Source organism: Caloenas nicobarica, chromosome 12, assembly GCF_036013445.1.
Source record: "Caloenas nicobarica isolate bCalNic1 chromosome 12, bCalNic1.hap1, whole genome shotgun sequence".
In the NCBI taxonomy this organism is placed as follows: domain Eukaryota; kingdom Metazoa; phylum Chordata; class Aves; order Columbiformes; family Columbidae; genus Caloenas; species Caloenas nicobarica.
The window spans coordinates 21,820,115-21,842,266 of NC_088256.1; the positions used below are offsets into that span (position 1 = coordinate 21,820,115).

The 22,152-nt window shown below is 59.1% G+C and overlaps 1 protein-coding gene across 1 annotated transcript in view; it reads left to right on the top strand.

Annotated features, from left to right (window-relative positions):
* Positions 1–9,087, top strand: part of EFNB1 (ephrin B1) — a 45,979-nt gene extending 36,892 nt beyond the window's left edge. Inside the window, exons 3-5 of the mRNA XM_065643461.1 lie at positions 2,449–2,541; positions 3,303–3,431; positions 4,940–9,087. Of these exons, the coding sequence (XP_065499533.1) occupies positions 2,449–2,541; positions 3,303–3,431; positions 4,940–5,328 (611 nt within the window). The 3' untranslated portion in view covers positions 5,329–9,087. The remainder of the gene's footprint in view (positions 1–2,448; positions 2,542–3,302; positions 3,432–4,939) is intronic.
* Positions 9,088–22,152: the final 13,065 nt, after the last annotated feature.

The following is a 22,152-nucleotide window of genomic DNA, read 5'->3' on the forward strand; positions in this document are numbered from 1 at the left end:
GCCGTTGGGGACCGATGCTCTGCTCTCCCATGAGCGCAGCGTCGCAGACGCTTCGGGCATCGGTGCCTCCTGGACCTGACGTCTCGTTGGGACCGACGCAGACCGTGGGGCTGATCCTGCGCCTGTCTGCTGGGAGATCTTCCCCCGGGAGGCCGCGGAGCGGAGCGGCAGGAGCGGCTCTGCACCAGCTCTCCATCGCGGAGCTCTGCGGTGAAACGCGGCGTTGGAGCCGACCCTGCAGCCGTGGGGCGGGGGAGCCCCTGGCCGCAACCCCCGCCCGTCTCTGGACCTACACCTCACTCTGTCCTGAGTGTTGGTACCAAACTCCGCAGGATTTATACTCTTTCAGCCATTTGGATGGGATTTTGACTCCTGGAAGCCTGGCTGGCTTTGTGGAGCATCTTGCACTGCTTTGGCGCGTTGTGGATCTGTACAGACAGCCGGTGTCCTTGGCTCAAGAGCCTGCGCTGGAGACCATCGCCATGGTTTTTGCGAGCGTTTTACCCTTTTAGCTGCTCCTTTTTATGTTCCCTCAAGTAGCCGCTTCATTTTTTTGTTTCGTGCGGTTCCCTTTCAAAGCGACATTCTCCCCTCGTCATTATGATGATCAGAACAAGAAGAGGCTTCTTGAACCAAGTCTTGAACCAAGGGTGCTCATCTGCGTCCCCTCGCCACGGCTCCAGCTGGCATTCTGCTGGCCTGTTTGGATATTTAATATTTTTGTCATCTCTGAATGCAACGTGTACACAGTCATTTTGAAGGAACCGCTGTCTCCTGTTACTGCTGCCTGCTCCGCCTTTGCAGGATCTCCTAGTTCCCCACACTGGAGCTGCGCTTACTCTTGTTTTGATACAATTAGCTTATTACCTTATAAGTAAGGCCTTCGGAGCTCTCGCGGAGGCTGTTTTTCACAGACGGCTCGTGTTTCCCCGTGTTGTGGCGTGAATGGGCGAAGTCTGTCTGAGATGGAGCAACCCCTGGTGTGGTGCTGGGAAGCTCTTCATGGAACTGCACCAGCGCTGGGACCTGGGACATCATCGGCTTATTTTGTCCCCAAACCAGCGCCCCTGGGCTGGGGGCTGCGGCTGCCGTGCCTTCCGCTGGACTTGGCTCCCTGAGATGTTCTTATGGGGAGCTTTGCTCAGGCCCCTGACGCCGGTTCACGATGGGAAGATCTCGTGCAGGTCTTAAGGGGCCGTTTCTCCATTTTCCCAGGCATTCGCATGGGGCTTTGTGCTGACAGTGCTCCGGTCCCAACGCCCGCCGGCCCGTCCCCGATGCGTGGATGTGCGGCTCCGGCCGGGGAGCTGCTGGCAGGCGGGACCGGCTGCGGGACAGGGGATATGTCCAACCGCCCTGTGACTTCCTGATTAGTAAAACATTTGCTGGTGTTTCACACAACAGCCCCGATTGCGTGGCGGCGTTTGGAGGGAGCTGATGAATGTGGAGCCCGTATCCCAGCGTGGTCCAGGCTCGTTTTCCAGCAGCGAGTCCTCGTTGGGGCACCCGTGGCTCCTGCTGCTGTGGGAAGATGCAGGAGGAAAAGAAAGACCTTGTTCCATAACCCAGCCGTTGAGGTCGGATGGATTTACCGAAGGTCACCCTGGTTTTTGCAGGGCGGAGGCAGGAATTGGGCTGCACGAGCAACCTGAAACCCCGAGTTCTGGCGCTGGGGCTTGGGGGAGGTGTTGGCTGCACCGTGCCGGCCAAATCCCGCTTTGCCTCCCTGCCTTGTCTCTGAAATTACCCCCGTCGCTTCGTGGTTCTCCGTTGCTTTGCTTTTCCCAAGCCCCCTCATGCCGTCACTGTGCTCCTCCCGGGTTTCGTGGTGAATAAATCCCCGTGCCTGGATGTGCCGGAGCACCGGGATGCTTTGCGTCTGCCACCGTGGATGGATGGACCCCCGTTTGGGGTCAGAAGCCAGTTTTTTGGAGTATGTTTAGCACGATCTGCCATTTAGGTGCTTAATCCTGTAATGCTGTGGTTTGGTTTTTCGGTCCCCGCCGTGGCGCAGGGCTGCGGGCACGGCCGGGGGTCCTGGTCCCGTCCAGCAGGAGATGTGCGGCTCCCGCGGGACCGAAAGGCTAAAGCAAAAAACTTAATGTGATTTTAACTGACTTTCTGCCCTGCAATTAAAGCCGCTCAACCCCATCGGGGCTCTGAGTTTACATTCTTTACTGAGGCACAGTGTGTAATTATATATGTATAATTTAAACTGTGCATATGCATGTGTTCCTATTATACACCAAGGAGCAAAGGAAATTATCCAGGAATTAAAGGGGGAGGAGGGTGCAGGCGCAGAGAATGGTTCGCTTGTGTGGATGTGGCAGCCGAGGGAAGCTGGCGGGATCACGTCCTCACCGCTGCAAACGCCTTCGGAAGGTGCGGAAAACGAGGAATCAGTCGGCCCAGGAACCCCCACCTAACGCTCCTTCTCTTTTCTTGCAGCCACTTCCAACGGGACGCTGGATGGGCTGGAGAACCGGGAAGGAGGGGTCTGCCAGACGCGCTCCATGAAAATCGTCATGAAAGTGGGGCAGGGTGAGTCCTCCTGCGCCCCGGGGATCTCCCATCGCCAAAATGCCTTTGCCCAGCAAAACCAGCACCCCTGTCCTGCCGTGCTGGGGGGTTCTGGGGAAAGGGAGGCCAGGCCAGCTGGTCCCTGGCACTCGGGATGCCTCCTGGGTTACTTCAGCAGAATTTTAATTTTAGGATCTTTTTTTTCGCCCTTTTTTCTGTTGCCAACGCTCGCACATGTTGGGATGAAAATGGAGCGATTGTTCTGCGGTACCTGGTGATCGGTGTCCTGGGGGGACAAGTGCACGTGCACCGGGGGGGCTGGCACGGACGGCGCCGCCAGGACTTGCCAGGCTCCCCGGACCCCGCCGGGTACCTCCCAGCCCCAGCAACGCCCTGGGCTTGTTTCAGCCCCCGACTCGGATGCACAGCTCCTGATGGCTGCTTCTCATTATGGTGTTTTTCACTTTGGGGCCAATATTTATAATAAGCAGAAGCAGCGGTGCTGCAGCCTTGGCAGGCTCAGTCCCCTCCTGCCGCCCAGGCGAGAAACCTGCCCCAGCCCACGCACAGGGGCCCAGAAAGCATCGAAATTAGGGTGGGGAAGCTGCTTCCCACAAGCCCTGCAGCATCTCAGCCTTGCCCTGTTGCTCTCGCAGCTCCCATCGCTCCCGCATCTCCCGCGGGGGGTGGCCAGCTGGGATTTTGGGAGCAGGGGAGCGAGTTATTGCCAATCCAAGCTGAACCGAGGCGTCTCTCATCCACCCCTTCCCTCTCCTCCCCAGATCCCAACGCGGTGATCCCAGAGCACCTGACGACGAGTCGGCCGAGCAAGGAATCTGACAACACCGTGAAGATCGTCACGCAGAGCCCGCGCAGCAAGGTCCCCACGGTGGAGGAGCCTGGCAAGCCCGGTGGGTTTTCTGGGGACACCCCGGGAGAGGGGCCGGGGCCGGAGCAGCTCCGGGCCGGGCTGGCCGCTGGGTCCGGGGATGCTGGTTCCTCCGGAGCAGGGATGCAGATGGGTTTCCCGTGAGCGTTGGCTGCTCACAGCAGCGTGGTGCAGCCAGCCAGGCTGCGGGGCTGTTTGCCCAGCTCCGGTACATCCTGGCAGGAGCTTTACAGGGAAGTGCTGGTTCAGCACCCTCCTCCTCCTCCTCCTCGCTGCCCATCTGTTCTCCCGGTACATCTGAGAGGCCTTGGAGGAGGTGAGGTCCTTGGGTTTTTGAGCCGAGCCAGTGTAAAAGCCCTTTGAAGGTGGTTTCCTGAGTTCCTGACCCTGCTGAGAGAAAAGTGAAATCAGATGAAGTTGGGGAGAGTCGCCCTTTTCTTCTCGCCCAGCACGGCCAGCCCAGCGCTCTGCCCTGGGGGGCCGGGGGTTGGTAATCGGATATCACAGGGCTCCGGGTGTCAGAGCCCGATTTCACCGGAGCATCCAGGGCTGTCGAGGAAGAGCGAAGTGTCCCGGGGCTCGGATGGGATGGAGCCGCACTCCGCTGCACCAGCCGGGAGAAAAGGGGAAGCAGGGATGTGGGGTGCGGGACGGGACCCGTGGTCCCTCCTCTGCGGGTGCCCAGAGCCCCGCGGGACACCGTGGTTGGACTTGATCATCTTGAGCGTCTCTTCCAACCAAAACGATTCTATGTAAATGCCAGTGGTTACAGCTGTGTAGTGAAAATATAGAAAAGGACGGCATATAACAGGATATACGGATGTAGAGCTAAAGTTTCTAATGAGTTAATTAACATACCCGTCAACCAACTCAATCTCAGGACTGTGAACACATCTGGGCTTTTGATGAGGCTGGTGTTGCAAATATATTTGAGGTACCTACAGGAAATGCCATAAGAATCAATGAGAGCCCCTCATGAAAGGCCATGGAAAGCAAATCATAAGTTAACGCTTTTGGTGTAGGCTTAACAGATGATGATGAGAAATAATGCCATGCTAATATCCATATTTGTCAGGTATTTGCCACCGTAGTCTACAGCCCATTTCCAAGCAGGAATATAGTTTTTGTCTATAGCGTTTTAATGGTGAACGACACTGATCCTAAAACATAAGTATCTGTTGATAACTGTGCCTAGAGATAATGGTATTGAAAGAAATCTAAGCAGTTGGGCTTCTCTTTAGAAAGTAAGTAGGGTTTGTGTCTCTTAGTTGCTTGAAAACAGCCTAAACCCATTATTAGTCCTATATTTTAATCATTATCAGTCCTATATTTTAGTCAAGTAGTGAAAAAAAGAGATTGGATCAGTCAGTAGGCCAGCCAGTTTGGGTAGCCAAGGGCCAAAAGAGTAGAAGTCCAAGCTGTAAAGACCGTATAGGGGCCCTGAGTACGGACCTAGATGGCTCGTTCAGACTGCTCCGTGCACGGGGGGAGCAGGGAGCCCCGGGCTGACCCCCCTCCCCTCAATTGCAGGTCCCGTCAACCAGGACGGCCAGGAGACCCAAGGTCCCAGCGATGGCTTCTTGAGCTCCAAGGTGGCCGTTTTTGCGGCCATCGGCGCCGGCTGCGTCATCTTCATCCTCATCATCATCTTCCTCGTCGTCCTCCTGATCAAGATCCGCAAGCGGCATCGGAAGCACACGCAGCAGCGAGCCGCAGCCTTGTCCCTCAGCACCTTGGCCAGCCCGAAATGCAGCGGGAACGCGGGCTCGGAGCCCAGCGACATCATCATCCCCTTACGGACTACAGAGAACAACTACTGCCCGCACTACGAGAAGGTGAGCGGGGACTACGGGCACCCCGTCTACATCGTCCAGGAGATGCCCCCCCAGAGCCCAGCCAACATCTACTACAAGGTGTGAGGAGCAGCCGGGGACACGCCGCCGACGCAGGAGCACCCGGGAGCCCCCGGCGCGGGGGGCAGCCGCCCCCAGCTCTCCCCACGGGCGGGGAGGCAGCAACACGAACCCCACGGCACGGCGAGGGGAGCGCCGGGGAGCGGATGGCTCGCTGGAGCGCCGATTCTCTCCCCTTTGTATTTAGTTTTGTAGTTCTGAGCTTTTGTAATCCCGAGACTCGAGGGTTGAGCCTTCAGCGTCCTCCTCTTCTTCGCCAGACTGCGGCCGGCCCGGGGGGTGGGTGCCGTGCCTTTCCCTGCCCGCTCGGACACCGCCGAACTCGGGGACCCCGCCTCCCCTTCTCGTTTTTTTGGGATTTCCCTGCCTCACCCCTACGTCCTTGTGTGAAGTGCCCGTGCGCCTGGTGCCGCATCGCTCCCCGAGCCGGGGGAGGAGGAGGATGCTCTGCCCAGGTGCCAAGATGCAGACAACTGTGCAGGGAGGAAGCTGGCAAACCCGATTTACTACTACTACTATTATTATTATAATAATTATTTTAATTTTTTTGTAACGTTTTTATTTTTTTTTTCGTGAATTCCGGGCGGGATTTCGTCCCTCCGCCTTCGGGCACACACCGTTGCCTCCTTCCAGCACGCCGTCCCGCGGGACAGACCCTGCTGCTCCCGCCGCTGCCCTTTTAAACTTTTGTGTTCGTAGCTGTTGACTCTTGTTTTAGTCTCTTTATAAAAAGAAAGAAAGAAAAAATATATCTATCTATACCATGTCTCAAGCATTCAACACAGGGGAGTCCGGGCGCTCTCCTGCCCCATGCGGAGCAGCAGCCCAGCCAGCAGCTCTTCCCGACGCCCCGAGGATGAGGAAATGCCTTTACTGGGGGTTTCTGTGGGGCTGGGCTGAGCCTGCTGGAAGCAAAGCGGGGTGCAGGGGGTGGGAGGGCAGGGGGCGGCTGTCCTTGGAAAGGAAAACTGGAAGAAAAGCGTTCCTGACCCGCAGCTCGTGCTGGGGGTGCCGGGGAGAGGCCAGTGCTGGGTGCCCTTGAGGGTAGCACTGGGCTTTGCTGGGCTGGTAGCTGAGCCTAAGGCTTCTCCCCCCGCCTGGTTTACCGGGACAACCCAGTCCCCTTTTGGGGACCCATCCCCAGCCGTTTGCCCCCCCGCCCCCGGCCCTGCTTCCAGTGCCACCTCCTGGGGGTCCCACAGCCCCTTGTGCCCGTCTCCTGCGCAAAATCTGGCAGGGGTTGAGCCTGGGGCTCTCCCGATGGGATCGTTCCCAGGTTCCTCATCCCAGGAGGACCCGTGAGCACGGTGGGGCTGGCACTGTCCTGCCACCCCCCGTCCTCCCGTCCCCACCTGGGGTCCAGGTGCCACCCCCACTTCCTCGCTTTCTTTTCCTTTCAGAAGTAGCTGCTTTTGCTCAGGGAGCAGGCGCGGGGCGGTGGGTTTGGGCTGGCACAGGGGCTGCCTGGCCGGGTTTGTCCTCGCCTGTCCCCAGAGCCCCCAAACCCACGTCGGGAAGTGCCCAAAGAGCGAGAGGAGCTGCTTTGTGAAAAAGTGCCTTGTCGAGGAGCAGGCAGAGTGGGACCGGCGCGGGGGTTTGGCTGCGGGACGGAGCATCCCTGCGTGGCACGCTTTGGTTTTTGGAAGGCAGGAGTTGGGGCTGGAGCAGCTCAGGCATCCCGAGGCGGGGGTGGCTTCCAGGGCCCCAAACTGGCCATATTCGGGGGAGAAGAGTCAAGGTGGGTGCTCCCCCCTGTACGGCCCTTCTCCCCCCTCCCCACCACCGCAGCCCCCCATGTAGCACCTTTCAGACCCCTTTCCCCCCAGTTCTCCGTGCCAGCGCAGCCCACCCGGGGCTGCCCTGGCCGGAACACCCCCATTCCCTGGGGGAACGGGCTCTGCTCTCAGAAATCACAGAAAATTGTGTCTTAATTTCCCTCGACAGTGCCCTCTCCATCTGCAAACCTGACGTGAGCAGAGCCCCAGCTGGGCGGTGGCGATGATGATGGTGGTGGTGGTGGTGGTGGTGGAGGATGCTTTCACGGGGGGTGTCCCCGCAGAGGAGGCGGTGGGAGATGACTTAGTTTTGGTTCATTTTTTGGAGGAAAAGGGCTGGGGAAGGAGTCTGGATGTGGGTGGTACCCGAAGCAGACTGAGGGTGCTGGGTGGCCTCCCAGGGTGGATGTCCCCAACACGGCGGTTGTCCCCAGCCCCCCCAGCTCCACTCCTATTGCTGGGCGAGCTGAGAAACCTTGTAAATATGTGAAGAAAGGGTAAAATCTGAACTTTTGGGTTTTGCTGAGCACCTCGGTCTGCTGGGTCCTGAAACGGAGTGTGTTCCTTCGGTTCTTTTCATTGAAAGCGTTGAAGTTTGGTTGTTTTTTCTTTTTCTTTTTTTTTTTTTTTTCGTTTTGTTTGTGTAAATACTAGTCTTTTTTGGAAGAAATAATGTAAAGATGTTTTGTATAAACTCTGAATTATTTTCTGGTTGCTTTTTCTTAGAAAAACAAATGAGAACTTAAAAAAAAAAAAAAGAAAAAAGAAAAAAGAAAAAAGAAATTTTAAGCAAGAACGGGTGTAAACCATTGTCATAGTGCGCTCAGCCTGCAGCCGTGCTGGTGTGCGGGGCCGGGGCGGGGGGCTGTGCCCTCCGTATGATGCAGCATCCGCTGGGCCCCGAGCAGGGACAGGGACACTTGGGGACACAAAGTGAGCTGGAGGAGCATCAAATTCATCTCCTTTTTTATCTTTAACAACAACAAAAAAGAACCTTGGGGTGTGTAAATCAACAGAGCATCCTGAAATCCTGACCCGCCTTTCCAACCTGCGGAGCTGCTGCTGTTGCAGGTCCCTTTGCCCAAATACCCTGATTTTCCAGTTGCCCACCCCAAGGACACGGTAGCCCCGTCTCTGCTCGGTGCCCGGGGCTGCTCGCTCCTCCTTGTTGTGTCCAGGGCCGTGCAAGGGGTCCCTGGCCTGGGGGAGATGGCCGTGCCCACCCAAGCATCACCATCTCCGGTGTCACCTTCTCCAGTGTCACCATCTCCGGTGTCACCCCCATTGCCTGGCGCTTCCCCAGGAGGCAACTGGGAGCTCCTTGTACTCCCAGTTGCCCGTGGCTCTGCATTCCATGGGCAGAGGGTGCGGGGGGGCTGCCCTGGCTGGGGGTGCTGGCACGGGGCTGGCCCCCCCGGCCGCCCCACGCACCAGCATGCCCGCCCCACGCTCCCCCATTCCAGAGCTGTGACCACGTCTCCATCCCACGGTGACACCTCCGCGGTCCCGCGTCCCACGATCAACCAGCCGCGGGGCTGCTGCCCCCAGCCCTTCGCCGCAGTGCCGGGTTTCCCCGTCCGTCCTCCACTGCCGGTAGCCGAGAGGCGGTTTGGACGTGGAGCGCGGATGCGGCTGGTCCCGGTGCGGGGCGCAGGGGGTGGGAATTGCTCACCAGGATTTGGGCACCACGGGGGACAGCGGGGCTCTGGCTGTGACGTGGGCCCTCCGTGCCAGCACCTCCTCGGGGCTCAGCAATCCCGCGCTGGTTGATTGTCCCGGGGTCCCCGTGGGGCTCGGGGTGCCGGGGTCCCCTTGGCCGCGCTCCCCGGCGCCGCAGACTTTTTGTTTCTTCGTGTCATGTTCCTCTTTTTTGGATTCCTTTCACCTTCGCCCCAGCTCTCCCGCCCAGTAGCATATCATCGGCATCGGTAACCAGCTCTGTGGCATCTGAACTCCATGGAGCCATGATGGAACCTGATATATTGTTAAATAAAAGGTTTTTTTTTCCTATGGAAACCCGGCTGTCTTCTGTGTGCTTTTTTGCTGCCCCAGGTTGTCTTTTGAAATTGCAGCCTGATCTGAAGAGATCTGGGACAAGTTAGCTCACGCCGTTCCTCGCCGGCTTTTCCTGCCGCTCTCGGAGGCAGCTGTTGGGGTGGTTTCGGTGAGCTTTAAAAATCTGGGGATTTTTGTCTGATATTTGCTGGCACAGTCCCCAGTTCCCGGTGTGCCCGGTGACCCCCGTCCTCTGGGAGCTCAGGGGCTGCTCCTGCCCTCAGAGCACACGAAGCCTCGCGGGAGCCGATGCATGGTGCAGGGCACCGATGCTCATCCCATCCAGTGCCTGACAGTTATTTAGTCGTTCCTCAATGTGCCTTCATTTGATAAAGTTATTAAAAAGTCATTTCAGGAAATGGGATGGTAATAAATCCTCAACAGATGGTGCTTTCGCTGGCTTCGAAATGGGCTCCACCACAGTCATTGCTCTTTTATAACCAGCCTCATCCGGCACTGTGCGTGGCTGTGACGCACCGCGCGGCACCGTGCGTTGTGAACAAGAAGTGGGGTGTTCAGCCGCGTTGCTCAGCCTGGAGCTGGTATTTTTTTTTGTTTTAGTGGGCTTTGGACACCTCTTTGCAGCCCCTTGGCTACAGATGATGCTTCGGTGCTGGCTGGCATCTCCCAGGGACGACAATCCAGCAGCACGGGGTGGCATGGAGGGAACTCGGGGAGTCTGGGATGGCTGGAGAAGAAAGGATTCTAGGGAAGGGCAGAGCTGGAGCGGCTACACACGGTCGTTAGTGCTGGTGCGGAGCTGGGATGTGGGATGTGGGATGTAGGATGCAGGATGGGAGATGCAGGATGTGGGATGCAGGATGGGAGATGCAGGATGTGGGATGTGGGATGCAGGTTTGGGAATACGGGATGCGGGAGGTGGGATGCAGGCTGGGGATGGAGCAGGATGATGGGGAAGAGTATGAAGAGGGCTCTTGGTGACCTGCTGGGAGGAATGAGCCTCCTCCAGAAACAGGCGAAGGGAAAGCCAGGGTGCAGCAGGGCACCTGGAGGAGGGGAGCAAGGCCAGCATCCCTCTGATGGGGATGGAGCAGCCAAAGCTCTGCCTGCCCGGCGTAAACTGCGCGTCAATCCTGGCTACCCTGTCAGGGGCTGTGGGTGCTGGGTCACGCGGTCACTGCTGGGATGCACGGAGGGACGGTCGGGTTTGTGGGGTCTCAGAGGAAAAATGAGGCACCGAGAGAGGATGGAGGATGAACTTCTTGGCCAGCGTGTGAGGGGTGAGATACGAGGAGGGCCGAGATCAAACGCAGGAGGCTGGTTCCGAGGTGCTGGGGACCATGCCAAGACATCTGCAGGAGCGAGCAGGGGCCGGTGGGATGGGGTCGGGGGTTGGAGTGGCCCCTTGGGTGTGACAGACCTGCTTATATGTGGTTTGCTGGTTTGAAAATCCTTCTTCTCTGCATGCTTTGATCCCAGTGTGAATTAAATAAATGCTTTTAATTTTAAACAGCTTCACTGGTCCCTGATGCCCAAAGGGGAAAACTGTAAGCGCCAAACTTGCCGGGACCTGCCAGAGAAGGAGAAAAGTGCTTTAACAGGTTCCTGTAACCCAGCACCCGGCCGGGGAGCGGGAGCGCAGCAGGTTCCCCCCAGCTCTGGGGACAATCTGGGGGGGCCTGGCTGGGGACCTGTCACAGGCCTGGGGACACCCACAGCAGGACCTGGCGGGACAGACCCCGTCAGACCCATGGGATCACCATGGGGAGGGGGGTCCTATAGGGCACAGCTGTGACAGCTGCGTTGTCCCCATTGCACGGGGCTGGGGGGGTCACCACGCTCCCCTCCTGCTGACACCCTGACGCGAGGTCCTGCAAAAAGATCGGCAGGATCTTGCTCAGGAGCCTCCAGATCTGGAAAGTTCATTAAAGCTGCAAAGCTGCTGATGTTTTTGGACACCCATCAGGGCTGGCTAAGTTATTTTAATTATTTAACATAAAGGAGCTTTCTGTCAAGTTTATTAACTCGCCCTTGGCCGGATCCCACTCTGGTCTGAAGCAGCTGCCAGGGCGGCAGAGCTGGAGCGTTTGCAGCAGCTGGGTGCTGGGGTGCAGGAGCCGTCCCACGGGTGGCATGGCCGGGGTGACACCCCACGAATGCTCCAGATGTGAAGCACCTGTAGCCTGATTAAATGATGTGAAGCCCAAACTGCCCCGGCACGGGGGACGCGGAGCAGGAGCACCCCGGGGTGCCCAAGGCTCTGGCTGAGGCTGCCAGAGGTGCTGCCAGATGTGCAGCATCACCTCTCCCGCCGCACCCTCCAGCATCCCTGTGCTGTCAGAGGCTCCCAGGCCACTGCTGGCCCTGTGGCCACAGCCCTGCATACCAGCGGGTCCATGTCACCTGGCAGCAACCTCCCCGAATGGAAAGCAGACCGCAGAGAGAGACTTGATGCTTTTCAGATGTTTTTGGTGTATTCTGATCTTGCCGTTTATGGAGGTGCCTCCCGAGGATCGCATGGTTTGTCCTGGCGTGCTGGGGGGTGCGAGCAGGGGAGGCAGCTCCATGCGCTGGTGCTGTGCTGGTGGCACTGGTGCTGTGCTGGTAGTACTGGTGCGGTGCTGGTGGCACTGGTGCTTTGCAGGGTGCTCTCCGAGCTGCACCCGCCCTTCCCACTGCTCCTCATCCTGTAATTTCCAGCACTGCCGAGGAGTCACCTCCCCTGGAACTTCCCTCTCTCTGCGAGGCCCTGAGCAGCAGTTCCTGCTCCCATTTCCCTCTCCGTTATCACACCCCGCTGCCCCCACTCACTGCAGCCCTTTCCTGGACACAGTCGCCCTTCCCAGCCCACCCACCCTTCTCCTCCTCCTCCGGTGTTTCCACATCCAAGGGGAGCACCTGAAAACCCCCAGCCCAGAAGAAGCTATATAGCAGCAATCCCTTTTAATAAACCCCGGCTGGGCCAGCTGCTTCAATGAGGATTGGGAAATTTATCCTTGTTTTCCCTGTAGTATATCGAAAATAACGCACAGGTTCCCCTGGTCGAGGCGACGGGCTTTTCCCACAGCCAGGCTTTGTGCGGCATCCACCGCCTGCACCTGGTTTCCCCGCCCGCACGGAGAGGGGAGCCTGGAAGATCCATCAGCCCGCCCTGGAATGCAATGAGTCCCGTGGGCTCCGTCACCAGAGCAATCACGGCGATGCACTGGGGGGCCGCTGGTCACCGGTGGGGACGGTGCTGGGGCGTGTGGGACAGCGGTCCCTGCCCCGGGGATGGATGCTGCTGCTGCTGTCTCATTTTGCGACTGTCTGTATGGGAGAGGAGGAGGAGGTGGAGGAGGAGGAGGGAGAAGAGCATGGCTCGGGATGCCAAGACAGCAGGTCGGGATCCAGCCCTTGCTCCGTGTTTGTGTGCAGCAACCAGCACCGTCCTTCACCGCAGCGCAGCCGTCTGTGCCCTGGCGCGGAGCGGATCTGGGGCGAGAAAAAGCCCAGCCCGGGCTCCACAAAAAGGCCCGGCAGTTTTCTGGAGCTGAAACCAACTGATCTCAAATGCTCGAAGAAAAGCATCGTGTGCTGCTGAGGTTTTTTCTCTCCCTCCGCAGGCCAGCCCGAGGCCAGGGGGATGGTCGCAGCCTTGTTTCCGTGGCAGGGCGTCCAGCATCCCGAAACGGCTCTGCCCTGGCCGTGTCCCAGCAGAGGGGACGCCCAGGCTGTCAGGACACACGCAGCCGGGCAGGGGCTCCGTGCGCGCCCCCCCCGGGTTGCAGCAGCATCTTGGGGCGGAGGAAAGGGCTGTGGGGGCAGAGGGTGCTGGAAAGCCGTGGAAGGAGGGAGCAAACCAGGGAGCTTCGGGACAAATCCAGTAGTTTTTCATTCCTTAAAAAAGGAATGAATGCAAGTATTGCTCTACAGCAAACGTAAATTAATTATGTGCAAGGTTTTAATGTTACTGAAACACAAGCCTTGGAGAGGGTCCCCCGGCTGCTGGAACGGGGGCCGAGGGAAACACAGAGCTTTTCCTTTTTCTTGTCTTGGCGGAAGATGAGAGGTGAATGTGAAATGTCGGTGCTGTGGCCACCCTGTGAGCCGGGGGGATCCCCCCTCTCCGCCAGCCTGGGGACCCCGCGCGGGGTGTTACCCCGTTTCTTTGGTTGCTCTGTGCCTGTATTGCAGTGACCTGTCCCTGGGGGTGCAGGGGAATGTGACCGCAGGGTGGACGTGTCCTGGGTGGGGTGACATGACCTGTGCACCCATCACTTCATCCCACCCCATGGAGAGATGCGAGTGAACCTTTCCAGCCACCTCCTGTGTCCCCAAGGCCAGCACCCGGAGCGTGGGGACACGAAGCCGTGACCAAGAGCTGTGTGTCGGCGTGATGGGCAGTACGTCTCCTGCAGCCCCCAGCCCCATCCCAGCCATCGCTCCAGCCTTGGCCCTGGGAAGTGCTGGGACAGGCCGAGTGAGGCTTTGGTTTCAGCAGGGCTTCCCCCCCTAATTCCTGCAGCCTGGTGTAATCCTCCCGAGCGAGCCCAGCGCCAGGTTCCTGCTGGAAATTGGCTCTTGCTGCAGCTCCGGGCTCTTTGTAAGGCAGCCGAGCCAGAATGAAAAGAGAGACGGCGATTCAGAAGGGCAGGGGCTGGGGAGCCTTTGCTCTCTTCCCCCCTTCCAGAGGCAAAGCCGTGGTGGTGTGGATGGAGACGGGGATACAAGAAAAATATGGGGAGATGAACCAGTGGGTAAAATGGCAGCGTGTCGGCCAGAGCACAAAGGCAGCTGCCTGTTGGGTTTATTTTCCTTTGCATTAATGAGAGGAAAGAGCCAGGAGGGCTCCTGCTGCTGCCCAGGATGCGGGCAGGTGGCTCCTGCCCATCTCTGCCCGCTGCCCTGCCTGGGACGGGCCGTTCAGAGCCAGGGTCTGGCTGCTGTTCCCTCGGCTTGTCCCCGGGTTTCGATGGCTGCAGAGGTGGCGCTTCCCCACGAGCAAAGCCAGACTCCCTCTGGGCTGGAAGGTGAGACTGGTGTTGCTGGGAAAATCTGGGCGCAGGCTTCCTCCTGAGAAAGAAGGTGTGGTTTCCCTGCCTGCCCCCGGGACGGTGCTCGGCTGTGGCCACCGGAGCTGGCTGCTGGTGGCCGCACTTTCCTGCCACCAGCCCAGCAGCTCCCGGGCAGTGGTACCCAGCTCCTGTGGCATCCCCAGACGCAGATCCTGAGAGCTGCCCAGTGCCGCATCACCCGCGGACACCAGAGCTTCTCCTTGGATAATCTCCCTCGCTGCCTCGGGACCACTGAAATATTGATGAATATATGTCAGAAAGTGCCCGGCAGCAGCCGTGGCCCTGGGCAGGGGCGGGGAGCGGAGGGCACGGCGCAGGGCAGGGCGCTGGAGGAAGCCCCGTGGGATGCTCTCCCAAGGAGAGACGTCTCAGTGTGAGCCATCAGCCGGGGGTTTTCAGCCGTCACGTGTTTCACCGTTCCTGTGGCCGATGCCCAGCTCGCTCCACGTGCCGGTATGGTGCCAGAGCAGCAGGACCTTGCAGGGACGGCGGCTTCCAGCCCTGCATCGCTTTCCACTGGGTGTAAATGAAATAGCAGCTCATAAGAAAGATGCAAGATGAACTTTGGCATCCTGCTGCTTAATGGAATAAAGTGTCAGCCATTAATTATGTGCTTAACAGGCCAGCCCAGGGAGGAACCTCGAGGAGCGAGTGGCTGAGCTGGAAAAGGGCTGAGCTGTGAAGCCGGAGCCGTGCTCCCAGGGATGAGGTTTCCCAGGGGATGGGTGGGAAGGGCTGAGCTTCATTCCTGGGCAGGCAGAGGGGTGTGTGTGTGTCCTGCTGCTGCCCCCAGCCCTGTCTGTCCCCCTGCCCGCCTTGGCGAGGTCCCTCCCAGGACCCCGTGGCCGCAGCCTCGCCAAAGCCTGACGCCTCTCCTCGCCCTCCCCGGACTTCCAATAATAAATCCCGGTGCCTGCTGGGTTTTGCTGCTTTTGGACGCCGGGAGTGGGGCTGGAGCGTTTTGCCACGTAAGGCGATACTCCGTCAACAGCCGCAGCCCGCGGCCGAACAAAGCCCCAGTGTCTGCGGCGCGGGCGCGCTCCCCCCGGGCACGCAGTGCCCAGCACGGGGTCAGCAGGAAATTAATCCCAGGCTGGGGTGAAAGGGTTAATGAATGCTGATTTTTTACAAACATCGCCACTATCCTTCGCCAAACTAATAGAAGGATAATTAGCTCTTAATAAAAGGGAAAGATGAGCCCGGCTGTCCTTGGCGGGGATGTTGAGCGGTGTGAAGGGACGGGGGTCCGTGGTGTGCATGGGACCTGGGAGCTGTGGGGCAGCCAAGGGCTGGGGGGCTCAGAGAATCACAGAATGGTTTGGGTTGGAGGCCCTTCCCAGCTCCCCCAGTGCCCCCAGTGCCCCCCTGCCATGAGCAGGGACGTCTGCACCAGCTCAGGTTCTCAGAGCCCCGTCCAGCCTGGCCTGGGATGTCTCCAGGGATGGTTCAGCCACCACCTCTCTGGCCAACCTGGACCAGGCTCTCACCACCCTCAGAGCCAACAAATCCTTCCTCATCCTGCACCCCGATGAAATGCCCAAGCAGTGAGCATCTCACTTGGAGCTCAAGGAAAGGCAGAGAAACCTAGGGGTCAGGAAGATGGGGTTCATTCCACATATATATTTATGTGTTGCCAGAGTTGATTTTGCAGCTTCCCATGCATTCCCCGCTGCTGGAGGGGGTTTGCGGGAGCAGGACTGAGGGGCTGCTGGGCTTTGCTCCCCAGCTGAGCCCAGTTGGGGTGTTGGTGACCCCATCACTGGGCTGGGGACGGGGCAGGAGGCTCAAGGGCGGCTAAAAAGGCTTCCCCCAAGCAGCAGTGGGTTTTTCAGTGTTCTCTGTGAGGTGCTCCAGCACCGCCCGGTGCTGTCCCCGCTCCTCTCCTGCGTGCCAGCCGGGCTGCGTGTGCGGCGGGGGGGCCGGTGCGCGGCGGTGACCGGGGCGAGTCCCACCGTGGCCGGAGAAAATGGGAGAGAAAGGGCCTTTCAGGGAGTGCAGCCATGCACGCCGCGCCGGGGCCGGTGGGGAGGCCCCAGCCGTGCGGGCAGGGAGGGGGTGCTGGCCCGTGCCCCCCCATCCCGCTGCACCATGGCTGGATTCACAGGGTGTTTGTGAGCCCCGAGGAGGGAAAAATTTGCAGGGCAATGGAAGATGGGCACTTTGCAGCATCCTCGGTGCCGGGGCTGCTCCCGGCATCACCCCAGTGGCTGGGGGTGCTGGGCTGGGGCAGTGTGGGGGTCTCTACGGGGCAGGAGGTCTCACCCCCTCTCCCCCTCCCCACCAGCAGCGCGGCCAACATGGGCGGCCCGACCCCTCTGCCCCCCGCCTCCCTTCCCCCCGGCAGGTTTTTAAAGAAATGCTTTTGCCGTATAAATCACATTTATTAAAATTTCCCACCCTTCACCATGTCCCTGTAACCTCCTCATTCCGGGACATGCGAGGGGCTGTAAACAGCCAATTGCTGCCCCCCAGGCCCCCCTGAACACAGATGATGGAAGTGGCTTCGCCACGGCCGCTTTTGTTTCTAGCAGAGCGGGGCGAAACATTTCCGATGAATGCTTCGCTCTACAAAAAATATGCAGTATTTGGACCAGCCTAAACTATTCATACATTCTGGGTTCGTGGCCAAAACAATGGATTTTTAAAAAATATAAAAATGGCTCACTTTGACATTTTTTAAATCAAATGTTTTGGCTTTGCAGTCAGAACTAGGAGATCAGGTTAAGCTACATGGAATGTTTTTTAAAAGATAGATCTCTCTTCCCTAAATAAACTTTGCTTTTTCTTTGGCTGTATTTAATGCACATTTGTTTGTTTACTTTTGTGGTGTTTCTTATTTGCTCCGGGTTACTCACAACAGTTTGGTTTTTGTTATTATTTGGTTGCCGAAGCAAACCCTGCGTTGGTAATTTTCACAGTTCCTGCTGCAGTGGGTTTTTCTCCCACGCTGGTTCATCCCTGCCTGGTTCAACCCCCAGTAAAAAAGGGAGTTGGAGCGTCGCTTCCCGCAGATGGCTCCTTTTGGGTGGGTTGGCTGGTTTTTGGAGGGTGGGGGGATACGTGTCCCCTGCAGGGGACGGTGTGGGTCCTGCCCTCCCCCTGGGTGCTCGGGAGGGATGAAACCTCCTGGCTGGGAAGATGCTGGAGCAGCGAAGGGGTCGAGGGAGGCGATGGGGTGGGTGATGCTCCATGCGGAGCAAAGCGGGGGCTCCGGTGTGAGCCCGGCTCAACGCCCTTCTCCGCAGCTTCCCCCCTGTGCCCCTGCCCGCCCCGGCGGGCGCAGGCAGCGCTGTCTAATGCGTGCTGGCAGCTGCTGCCGCCGGCTCCCCGGGGAGCAGCGGCCGCGCGGGCTGACGAGATGCGGCCTGACGGCCCGGCCGTCTTATACAATGGGCTGCAGCGGGGAGGCGGGGGGGACGCGGGGAGCGGGTCCCCCCGCGCTGCACGGCGGGGGGACACCCACAGCAGAGCGGGGTGCGTCGTGCTGCTTTGCTTTCCGCTCTCTCCGGGCGGTTTTTCCGTGAGGATGCTGTGGCAGCGGAGGATGTGATGGTCACTGGCCTTACGGGCTGGGAGCACCCGCGCCGTGGCTGGTGAGGAGGACGGTGGAGGAGGAAGCTCTGCCCCTTTGCACCCTCTCCCGATGACCGCCCCACCGCGGCAGCACCTCCCCAGCACCTCCCAGCCGGCTGCATCCCCGGGGACCGGCTCTGCTGGTGTGACAGGCGTGAACGCCGCCGCAGTGACATGGCGACGTGCCCTCGTTCTTCACAGTGGCCTCTGTGTGCAACTTTTAATTGCTTTTGTGCCGTGGATGGTGAGCCCGGCTGCCCAGGATCCGCGGCGCCAGCGGGAGCCAGCTCTTCCTCGCTATTGTTAGCACCGACCGAGAGCCCAGGAACGGTCCCCTCCACCCGGGACAGTCTGAGGGGCCCCAGAGAGCAACCCCTGGGTCGGGGTGCCTGGGCACGGCAGGGAGAGATGCCTCTGAGCCATTCCAGGTGCAGGAGAGCATTTACAGCCCTTTCCATCCTCCCTGTCCCCATGTCTGCTCTCATCCAGCCCCAGGCTGACGCAGTGGGGAAGATGTCCGTGGCCAAGTGAAGATCTCTTTCTCCAATGCCTGCTTGGACTTGGCTGAGCCGCAGATATAAAATATGAAATAGAGGCAGACGCGCATCTCTGTCCTGCTGGCCACGGGACGAGTCATCAGCTGGCAAGGGACAGAAATGGCAGCGGGAAGGGGCTGCATCCCTCGCTGCGGGGACGTGGGGACGGCAGCGGGTGCTGGGGCACAGCGAGCCCCCGCAGGTCTCCTCCTCCCCGGCCTCCAAATGCTCGCACCCGGTGTGACGCTGCGGTTCCTTTCCGGAGGAGCAGACGGGTCCTGCAGCTCTCAGCATCCTCCTTGGCTGTGGCTCAGCCACCTGGAAGACAACAGGAATCAGCCTCGTTTGGAGTGGGCTGGACCCCTTCTGCCCCCCATCCATCTTCTTGCATGGGGAGTGGGGCAAATTGGGGGCTGGGTCCTGCTTGCCACTGCTGCTGGGGATTTGGGGGCAATCACGCCCCAGGACAGGATCACCTTTGCCTCAAATCCCTCTCTCAAGGTGGGTGAGAGGGAGGTAGGACACAGCCCTGCCTGCAGCCCTGCTGATTCTCCCCTTGGCAGAGGATTCTGGCAGCTGGGGGGACACTGCTGTCCCTTGTCCCCAGCAGCGTGGGACCTCAGGGGACCTGTGAATGTGGATGCAGCCCCCTCCGGCATCCCTCGTGGGAGGTGATGAGCAGGATGCTCCTGCGTGGATGTCTCATGCCGTGGTCCCCGTCTGTGTGGCGGGGCCGTCTGTCCTCCTGCACCCTGCGGTGTGTGGCAGGGAGGCTGGAGGAGCCCCTGGAAGCTGTGGCAGCTCCCGACCCCACGCAGCCCTGTGCTGGGTGTAATTAGTGTTCCCGAGGATTTCAACCTCTCCTCCGCTCCCCGCTGCTCTGCAAAGCGTGTCTGGGCTCCGTGAGCCGCAGCTGATGGCTTCCAACTTGCTCGTCCTTTTAGGGTTGAGGCAAACAGGTCTTTTATTATTATTTATAGCAGAGAGCTGGGCCTGACCCCCCCTCCATGCTCTCCTGTCCCTTCGGGGCTCTGTGCGGTGGTTGCTGGTCTCCGGAGAAGCTGCGGCTGCTGAGCCCGGTCTCACACAGCCACCTGCGGGGAAGATGCCACCGCCCGTCACAGGGACAACATTGCAGATGAGCTAATTTGACCTGGAAATCATTAAGAGGCGTCACCAGGCACCCTGCCGAGGAGAGCCGCGTGTTCCTCGCCGCGATCATCCCGTCCTGCAATCCTGCACCGTGGCTTTTGTCCGAGCTTCCCAAGGTGGTGCTGGCTCCTGGTGCTGCGGGTGAATGAGACCTTCCTGTCCCCAAGGCCATCACGGATGATGGCACACAGGGAGGGAGAGAGCAGGGAAAGATCTGAGAACTGAAAAACGAGCAGAGGAAGCACAGGCAGCTCTTCCTCCCCGGGGGCAGGGCCGTGGAACAGCAGGCTGTCACCGAGCAGAGGTGGGGGGGAACAGGGAGGGACATCCTCAAATGTCCCCCAGCCCCAGTGGGGATGTTTCTGCCCCAGCTGCATGTGGGGGATGGGATGCAGTGGCACCCCTTGCCCAGGGGATGCTGACAGTCGCCCCATGAGGACCGTGCCCAGCCAAGGGGCTGCGGAAGATGCTTAGACCAGGCTCAGCATCTGCTTGGACCAAGCTCAGCATCTGCTTGGACCAAGCTCAGCATCTGCCTCCATGCTCGGCCTCACCGCGGCTCCCGTCTGTTCTGGCCCGTCCCTCGGCTGCCGTGTGAAGGAATGTTAATAAGTGTCGAAACGAGAGAATAAAAATATAATTGTTCCCCTCTCTAGTGCCTGGCGGCTGCTGAGTTGATGTAAGGGCTTCTTTGTGCTGAGTCGGGAGCAACACGAGCTCTGCTGTCCTCCGAGCTGCTTTGCCTGGTAATTGCAGGTGTATCGCGCTCCCTGGCTCTCCGGTGATGGTAATTGGAAACACTTGCAGGGACCATGGCAGGGAGGGTGCCGGGTCACTCTGTGCTCCGGGAGCTCCAGCACATCCGTCACCGCTCCCGGTTTGCCGCTGAGGAAGCTCCGATTCACGGGACCACAAACCTGCAGACCCGGCTGCTTTCCCTGGGCTTATTTATACCTGAGCGATTTTATTCATGCCACTTTCCATGTGCACAAATCAGGAAAATAATGAAATAAAAGAAGCAAAGCCCACAGGTGGATGTGGGGGGGTCTCGCCATGGCCCCGGGGCAGGAGCAGTGCTGCAGCAGGAGGTGCGAAGCCAGCGGTGACCCTGGACCTCCCCAGAGCCCGGCCACCCATTCAGTCTCCAAAACCAGGTCCCAGTGTCCTTGTCCTGCTTCCATCACTCAAAGCCAGCTGAGTCCTGGCTCTGGGTGCTGGCAGCTGTCCCCGCAGCGGCGGTGGCTCTGGCCGTGTCACCCTGCTCCCGTCTGCCCCTTCTCCCAGGGCTCGGTGCTGTCACGACGCCTCTCGCATCCTGGCTGCAGATCCGACTTTGTTCCTGGCAGCACGGGCCCCGCTGGCGCTGGGGGCTGTGATTTGTGATTTACCATCGCTGCATCCACACGAGCAGCGCTGCCCTCTCCCCTTCCCCGCAGCCGCTTTAATGACCTACTTTTAATCCAGGGACCGGGAAAAATTAGAGACAGAAAAGGCCTGGGAGAGGTTTTGTTTGGCCTTTCTGGATTTTTTTTTTCTTTTTTTCACCGACTTGCGCAGTGCATCTGGGAGCCTCCTTTGCTCTCAGGGACATTTTAAACCCCACTCCTTGAAGGACTCCCCCAGAACAGCTTCTCTCCCGCTCTCTTTACTGCTGTGATTAAGCTCCTCTCCCCACCCCTGTATCAAATCCAGCTGCAGAGCTGAAGAGATTCTTGGCAAGAGACCGAAGACAGAAACAATACTTCAAGTGGAGAAGGGGGGCTGGGGGCCAGAGCTCTTCCTAAAGCCCTGGAGAGCTGTGGGGCTTCATTAAGGGGATTTTTGCAGCCTGTGGTCAGAAAATCCTTCAACTTTGTAGCTATAAAAAGTAAATGTCTATAATCTGTTTTGCCCGAGCAAATTAATGTGAGCATTTCGTGGCTGGCGCCTTGGCTGTATTAATCTGCGGATCACATGGGTGATGCAGCCCTGATCCTGCAGCACGTTTGCTCCCAGGGTGTCCCTATGTCCCCATCTCTGGGGACAACCCCGTGCCCTGGGCTCTGCCGGGCAGGGGTCCTGATATGAGAAAATACCTGAAGTGGGGGCTCAGTGGAGCTGGGCAGAGGGTGGGAGGTGGGGGCACCATGCTGAGCACCCACCGACGACACGGTTCCCCCGTACCAGTCCCTGCTGGCTCCCCAGAGATTCACTCCATGCACATCCCTGCTGCTAAATGACCCAGGGATGCTGGAGGTGCCCAAGGAGATGAGCCGGGCTGGGGGAGCAAAGATTCCTGCGGCTGCTGAGGTGAGGGCCTGACCCTCGTGCTGGGCTCCCACGCAGGGAGCGGAGGCTCGAGGGATGCAGGGTGACAAGGGACAGGTGACACGGGCTGCACATCACAGCAAGGAGAAGCCTTGGGGAGTTGGTGCCTCCAGGAGCCTTCCGAGCCCTGGGGCTGCACAGGGGAACCCATTATGAGTTGGGTGGGGGGCAGGAAGGTGTAATTAAAACCATCAATTAAAACCATCAATTAAAACCATCAGTAGGTTTGGCAAGGAGGGAGAGGGGCAGATCTTCTGCCAGTGGCTGCCCAGCATTGTGAGACCTGGCTGGGCACAGGAGGAGCAGGGCCAAAAACTGGGCAGCAGGCAGAATAAAAGCCAGGAAGGTTTGTAACTTGGCTGATGGAAATGTCAGCCAGCTGAGCAGGATAGCAACTCCTTCTCCAGGTGCCTG